The sequence below is a fragment of the Merops nubicus genome, unplaced genomic scaffold, assembly GCF_000691845.1.
Source record: "Merops nubicus isolate BGI_N331 unplaced genomic scaffold, ASM69184v1 scaffold30480, whole genome shotgun sequence".
Classification (NCBI taxonomy): domain Eukaryota; kingdom Metazoa; phylum Chordata; class Aves; order Coraciiformes; family Meropidae; genus Merops; species Merops nubicus.
In genome coordinates, this window is record NW_008581692.1 from 1 (window position 1) to 8,015 (window position 8,015).

General features: G+C 44.7%; 1 protein-coding gene across 1 annotated transcript in view; it reads right to left on the reverse strand.

The window, feature by feature from the left end:
* Positions 1 to 1,094: 1,094 nt before the first annotated feature.
* The window catches only part of ALG6 (ALG6, alpha-1,3-glucosyltransferase), a 20,207-nt gene continuing 13,286 nt past the window's right edge, over positions 1,095 to 8,015 (reverse strand). The window contains 7 exon segments of the mRNA XM_008935225.1: positions 1,095 to 1,292; positions 1,518 to 1,716; positions 1,837 to 1,905; positions 3,462 to 3,532; positions 4,622 to 4,706; positions 5,760 to 5,845; positions 7,988 to 8,014. Coding sequence (XP_008933473.1) covers positions 1,095 to 1,292; positions 1,518 to 1,716; positions 1,837 to 1,905; positions 3,462 to 3,532; positions 4,622 to 4,706; positions 5,760 to 5,845; positions 7,988 to 8,014 — 735 coding nt within the window.

An 8,015-nucleotide genomic window follows, 5' to 3' on the forward strand; every position in this document is an offset into this window, starting at 1 on the left:
TTATGATTTACTTTCTTACACATGCTTTGTTATGTAGATAACTATTCAGTCAGTTTGTACTCTCTAAAATACTGTCGTGGGCGGCTGTACTGTGCAGAGGGAGGAGCTGCAGAGTTCAGTTCCTTACATCTGCAAATTCCTGTGCAACAAGGTGTCATTTTTACTGGGTTTTTGTTTTTTCTGAAGAGCCCAGCAACCTGCTTTCAAACTCCGCTGCCCTACCTTGGCTTTTATTTCAGTAGAACCAGGAGCTTTTGGCTTTTCAGCCCTGTTAGAAAGAGTTATTGAGAACTGTAAGACTGTCACCAGCATTAAACCCAGATCATAGCTGCTGCCCTACAGCGAGGGAAAGAACTGCCCTCCTTCCAAACATCACAGCCCCTACTCCTGCACCCAGCACTAGCTTTGGTGCACCTCAGTGGCATTCTCAAAGAATTGGCAGTGTGGAAAACAACACGTAAATAAAACCAGAAGCCTGTGGGTGAACTGAAGCTGCTGCAGAACTTGGGTGCATCTGGTGGCTGAGCAAATCCCTCTCCAGCCTGCAGTGCTGCTGGGACACCAGCTCTTCTCCCCTGTGACATTACCTGAAGAACCAAGTGCTCAGGGGACTCACAACAGCCTGAGGAACTGCAGCATGTGACAGGCAGCAACGAGAGAGGACAGGGGCTGAGTGTGTGGGACAGTCCAGGTCATAAACAGGTACTGATCAAGAGGTTCTGATTAACCTGCACCACTTCACTTCCTTATGCTTTTTATACTGGGAAACATGAATGGTTTGTGCTACCAAGCCAGTTTGTTTTGCTAATACAGCCAGGGTGCTTCAGTATTAAATTCAAAATTTGGTCCTTTATTAGGTAGCTTTAAGTTTACAAATGGTAACAAAAGTATTACACCTCTGAAGAGGACACCCCATATCCTATTTCCAAGCGCTCTTCAAAGTACTTGTCCTTTCAAAGATGGGCATCCTGTGTTTCCTGGTGTCTGTCAGGTTACAGGAACTGTGTTACCTCACAAACAGCTTCACCTGCAACGCCCAGCACCGCTCTCTGAACACGCCCTGGCCGTCCTTTCACAGTTTAGTCCTTGGCTGATTAACTGATCTTCTTCTGACTTCTGCTATTCTTTGAGTCCCAGAGTATAACAACGTTAAAATACACCAAAAATAACAAAAAGTGTAAGCAAGAGATGAGGGAGACCAACACGGGGAAGAGATCAGGTAGGCTCTGGGGAGGGGGCAGCGCAGCGCTGGTCAGCGACAGGGCACCCATCAGCGTCACCGAGAGCAGGAACTGCAAGACAAGGGAGGACCCGTTAGCTCCTGGGGATTCAACACCTCCAACGAGCCAGCTCTTCCTCTCACTGGCTCCGTGTTCCTCATCTATGGCACTGCAGAAGAAAAATCTCAGCACACCTCTGCACTGACAAATCCTTGTTCAGGATGGACCTGAAACGGGTTTATACAAGCACTCCAGGACCAGGAAGAGCTGCGAGTCACAGGAATGAAAAGTGCTTACCAGGTTTCTGACAATCTTGGGAAATGATTTAAACCAGGACACGTAGCCCTTCAGGGAAAGGGAGAACGGCTTCAGCTGCAGGTCCTCTGCTGAGGTCTTCTCCAGGATGGAGAAGGAGTGCAGGCAGACAGAGAGGAACGCCGGCAGGGTCACGGCGTAGGGCAGCAGCAGCCCGTCCTTCAGCAGCAGGGGCAACAGGCTGGGGAAACAATTACCCACAGCAGTCAGTGCACATAAAAATGTAAAAGAGGAAAAAACACATTTCTACTGACTGGAGCTGGGGAAGAATGTTTTAAAACAGCATTAGTGTCCAACTCACCTGAAGGTTGATACAAGTAAAAACCATGTAGCCATAAAAGGGATTTCATTTATGATTAAGCAGACTGGTCTAGAATGAAAAGAGGAAAAACAGATTCACAAACACTGCTGTGACAGCACTTTGTCCTCAAGCTTTCACACCGGTGCTGCACTGCTCTGGGAGGTGGAGCACAGCTCCACAGCCACAGGGGTATACAGCCCAAGTGTGGGGAGGAGCAGCTGGGGGGCCTGAAGGTGCTGAGCCTGGAGCAAAGGAGGCTCAGGGGAGACCTTCTGGCTCTGCACAGCTCCTGACAGGAGCTCTGGTCCCAGGAAACAAGCAACAGGACGAGAGGAAATGGCCTCAAGTTGCCCCAGAGGAGGTGGAGGTTGTCCCTGAGGAACCATGTCTTGCCCTGGAGGGTGGCCCAGGGCTGTGCCAGGCTGCCCAGGGCAGGGGTGGAGTCCCCACCCCTGCAGGGGTTTCCAGGCCGTGGAGATGTGGTGTGAGGGACACGGGGCAGTGGGGACCTGGCAGTGCTGGGGGATGGTTGGACTTGATGATCTTAAAGGTTCTTAACAACCAAAATGATTCTATGGTCCTGGGGTGAAGCAATGAAAGACTGGGTCTCCTGGCAGTTATTCATGGCTGCAGGTTGGAGGTAACTACTTTGGTCTTGTGCTATTTGGTCCCACATACACTTCCTCAAGGGTTAAAAAATGCATGGGAACATGTATGTAATGGTTTGAAACCTGCTGCCCCAGGTGGGAGGAGATCTGAAATCTAATACCAGGTGCAAGCCTGAATGCAAGGGGCGTAGACCTGTTCTATTCCCACTCCCCTCTTCCTGCCAAGGTCTATAAAAGGGGCAAGAAAGGCACACCTTTTTCTCTTGCTCCCTCTTGCTCCTTTGACCTTCTACCTAGGCACACACTGCTCTGCTGCTCCCTGTGCTACACGTGGCCGTGGCCATCTTGGAGACTTGGGCCTGATCTACAGACTGACTCCCTGCCTCCATCCACGTCCAAGGATTGTATATCCAGCTTCAATCCACCTCAATCCAGCGAGATCCAGCACTGGGGAGCCTTAGCACAGCATTTGGGTTTTGTATATTTGGAAGTTTAATCTTCCTTGCCTTGTTGTTCCTATAACCCCCCTTACCCTGTTAAACCCCAACCCTTTTTCCTTTCTGTTCCCTGTTAAATAATATATTTAATCTTGTTAATTTTCAATTTGGTGCAAAGTTTTCATTACCCCTGCCTTCCTTATTTACCTCTCTACCTGGGAAACTAGGGGATAAGGGAGGGGGAACACAATTCTGCCTTCTAACCAGGACAATGTATTTCATTAGTGCTATTTAAAAATGCATAAGTGCCACTGCAAAGGCTGTTTGAGCCTTTGGAAGTCCAAATGCAGATCTCCAGTGTAACACAGTACACACTGAAGGCAGTTCCTACATCTACAACCTTAAAGGTCTCTTCCAGCCCCGCTCGGCTGGTTTGTGTGCTGCCACCTATAAGTTATTCAGAAAAGCAAATGGGTGGTGTTTTTAATATCAGGGGGATTTGTAAGTGAGGAAGCAGCACGCAGTAACAAGGTGAGGAAAGGCAGATTAAAATATAGCCACAGAAAAATCATGTACTTACATTGACACTAGGAGAATAGATTTCTCATGAACTTGAAAGGAGAAGAGGAAAAATGACAACGCACAGCTAACCTTAGAGAAGGAAACCAGAGCTGTATTAGTGTGTGAGACTGCAATGCAAAGCACTGCTTCAGCCTCTCTGCTGGCACAGACTGTGCATGAATCTATGAGTTAAATGACCTCATTTTTCTAATTAACTGCTACATTTACTCCAGTGTGATTTCCAGGTACGTGGAGCTGCTTCTGCAACCACCTGCACAGGCTAGAAAACACCCTGAGAGTTTACCCAGAGTTACTCAGGGAGCACTGCCTGTGAGGAGCCCTCACTCTTGCTTGGCTTTGCTGGCACAGGTATCCCACTGGCAAAGCTCAGCCACGGTGAGAACTACCTGCCTTTTGACATCATCATGAGCAGCCAGTACATCAAAGCAAACAAACTTTCCCCTCCTCAAATAAAACCACGCTGTAAAACAAACCAATTCTTACAAAGTATAAATGTTAGTTTTAGGCAACGTTGTGATAAACTCTCCAGCAGCACTCATGTAAAAACTAAAATATAAATTATCTTATGACCTCAAAGGTAACCAACCTGAAACCTTAGGACCAGCTCCATATAGTTTTAATTTTAAGGAAAACATTTTTGCATGTAAGTCCCGTTAATGTGCTTAAATTCAATTATGTGACTAAGAAAAGGGAAGCATTTGAGAAAATAGTATCATTTTCTTTTCAAATCACTAATGAGCTTGCAATGTCCTTCTTGGGACTTTTTTTTTTTATTGGATTTTGTAGCCAATGCAGTAAGAAAAAACTAGTACTTTAGAAGATTCCACACACATTAAAGCCTCCTGTGGAGTTGGAATTTCTCCTCTTTCTGTTTAGCTTCCAAAGACTCTTCAGAGGAAGATAAAGATATAACTTTAAAAAAATTGAGGGTAAGGTAAAACTGTTTGGATTTAAAAGACAGGTCAGATCCCACTGGACATGTGATAACAAAACACTTTTTAATTGATCCCTCAGCAAAACACTTTTTTCAGCAAACTCTCAGGAGAAGCAGGATGGCATTGAATGGCACACTGCAGCTCCTCTCAGTGGAACTGCTGCTGGCACCCCAGTGCTCAGGGGTGGCTGGGAAACAAGGAGCCATTAAAACCACGTGCTTACCAGAGCAAACTTGAACCCTCGGAGCGAAGGCTGGACAGTTAGCTTTACACAGGCAGGAAGCACGCTCAGGAACGTTACAGCAAAACTAAAGAATTTTGGAAGGAAAAACTGGTTTAATAGACAAGAAATGACATCCATGGTATCACAAACTCACTTTTGAAAACTATGCAAGGTAGGGATTCAATTAATTTTCAGAAGTATAAAAATCACTCAAGGGGACTGAAGCACAGGAGAAAAGCAGCGAGTGGTCTTAGAATCATAGGGGTTGGAAGGGACCTCGAAAGATCATCCAGTCCAACCCCCCTGCCAGAGCAGGGTCACCTAGAGTACATCACACAGGAAGGCATCCAGGTGGGTTTTGAATGACTCCAGTGCAGGAGACTCCACAACCTCTCTGGGCAGCCTGTTCCAGTGCTCTGTCACCCTCACAGTGAAAAAATTTTTCCTGATATTCACCTTGAACCTCCTATGCTCCAATTTGCACCCATTACCCCTTGTCCTATCACAGGTCATCACTGAAAAAAGCTTAATTCCATCTTCCTGACACTCACCCCTTACATACTTATAAACATTGATGAGGTCACCCCTCAGTCTCCTTTTCTCCAGGCTAAAGAGACCCAGCTCCCTCAGCCTTTCCTCATAAGGGAGATGCTCCACTCCCCTAATCATCTTTGTAGCTCTTCACTGGACTCTCTCCAGCAGTTCCCTGTCCTTCTTGAACTGAGGGGCCCAGAACTGGACACAATACAGACACCAGTGCTTTTAGAAAAGGAATAAAGCACCTCCAGTAATGTTTCAGCCTTTGTAGACCCAGACTTGAGTTCCTCTCTTAGTCAAAACCCAGAGCTGTGAACTCTGCCCTCTAAGGGGTAATCCTTGAAGAGGAAAACATGCAAATTTTCACTCTGTCTTAATCAAGTAGCTCAAATCATTATATAAATGAGCAGGAAATTTTTCAGTCAAACATTCCTAACAGTACTTGGGGAAACCCTTATCACTTGGGAGAAAGTACAGTATAGGAAAAAAACCTTGGTTTTCAAGATCTTTGACACCACTTGTCATAATCGTTGACAAAAATTAATCATTTTGCAAATATAATGCAGAAAAAATTACCTAAAGCATTTCAGTTATGTCTTACCTGAGTTTCAGCTGAGTTTGAGGCGAGATTATCTTCTTTATCTTTATAAGGACACTTAGACTGCACCAAATGTTGGCTACTTTATCCTGGAAGGGAGAAGAAAGGTAATTACTGATAACTGCATTCATTTGAATTTACATTTTTGACAACAGGGCTTGGGAGGTGGGGGATTGTTGGGTTTCTACCATGACACTGCAAAGAGACACTTGCTGATATACACCATGTCCTTAAATGTATTTTATATTATTGGATGGACTTTATTTACACACTTGGATGATACTTTAAATTATTCTGATCTTCAAAAACTGAAAGTTCCAAGATTCAATTAAAACATCTAAAATAACTGAGAAACAGCTCCTCAGCACAAGACGCTACTCTTTAAGTATTGAGGTTGCAAATTTTTTGAAAACAAGGCTCTGAAAACACCCATCCCTGACTGAACAGTGGCATACATGAATCTTCTTTGCAACGTGAAGACATCCTATAGACTGTCACATTTCATTACATACCTGAACGTATTTAGCCGTGCTCGCTGCTTGCTAGCACTGACAGAGTTAACCTCTAATAAATCAAGAAGTCTAAAGACATTAGCAGTTGTGCTAGGATCGCTTTCCAAATTAAATTTGTAACTACAGCTCTCATGCTCATGAAACTCATCCCTAAGCAGCTGCTGGACTCACAGCTGTGTGGACATAACAGCCAGAGCCATGAGCACCAGCAACTGAGGCACCTTCCTCGGGCGCTCACCAGCGCTACGGAACATGCCCTTCAGATCTGCTGAGGATTAGGAGCGAGCAGGGGCTTTGGCAGCACCAGCTTCCCACCCAACACGTTTACACCCAGCAGCATTTGTTCCCCCTCCTCGAAATGGGAACCAATTCAAAGAACCTGTTCCACGCACCCCGGTGTAGATTTACCGCGCGCTGCTTACGGGGACAATTCCTCATTTCATCTGGGTGAGCATCCGGAGAGTCACCACTCCCCTCATCCACTCAGAAAATATCTGGGCTAATATTAGACTAAAATCCTTAAGCTCTTTAAGACTCGTTGGTTATTGTCATTTACAAATTTTAAACTTAGTACTGAATGAACAGCGTGGGGACGAAAATCATGTATTTGTAAGTTCTGGATAATTCACAAGTAATAGAGTTGTTGGGGTTTTTTGAGAGGGTGTCTTGTGGAAAGGTTGTTTGGGGTTTGTTTTTTTTGTGTGTGTGTTTTATTTGTGTTTGTTTTTAAATAAACTAGCAGAGAATACACTGAGAACACTTCCATACCACCACCCAAACCAAATGCTACCTTTGGTACATCAGCAATGAAGGAAAAAAGTGCCAGTTGTGATATTATTTATATCTAAGGAAAATGAAAATTGAAGATGAATCCAAGCTATGTAAGCATTTGCTTAAATCCCCGAGACTTCAAACCCTGGAATTTCAAAGCTCCATTTTATTAGTTAAACCTGATGTTGAGAAAGTGCTTCTGAAAGTGCAATATTAAGGCTCATGCCCTAATTAAGCAAAACAGCAACTCGCTGTTGCTCAGGGAACTGGTGCCCTTGCTTTTGTCAGAGAGGCTCCCGTGGCCTTGGCGTTAGGTGGAGGAGCAATTGTTTTGCTGGATGAAGGCTGTGGCACTCAGAACCTTCAATGTGCAAACGCCCACAGCCTGAGGAAAATGCTGAAAGCAGAACTTACCTAAAAATATTCAGAAAATACTGTGGAAACTTGCACTGAAAATACAAGGTGGCTCCAAAAGGAAGTTCTAGACTGCACCCAAAGCATTGGGGTGTTTTTTGTTTGTTTGGTTGGTTGGTTTTGTTTGTTTGTTTTTTTGTTTTGTTTGTTTTTAATAATGAATCCTGTTGAAAATAGTTGAGCAGAACCAACAGACAGAGACTGAAGCTGTTCACTTTTAAGGTTGCATCTTCTGACACTGTCAATTACTATGGAATCTATGTCAATGGAAAAATGTATGGATTGAAGTATGGGTTTGATGATGGGATAAGTGTTGTCTACTCATATAATATCCTGGAAGATGCCAGCTGAGCTGGGGTTAAATACTGGATTAAATAACTGGCAAGAAACGAGTGCTGAAGAAGCCCTCTCAAATTACTAGTTCTGTGGTGTGTCTCCCACATGAAATCCTTAAAGGTCACGATGAAGGTTTCTCAAGGGATCTAAGAATACGGAACATTTAGAGCAGGGTGGGGGAGAAGAAAACATGCATGCCTCAAACAAGCCTCGGTCAATGGGAAAG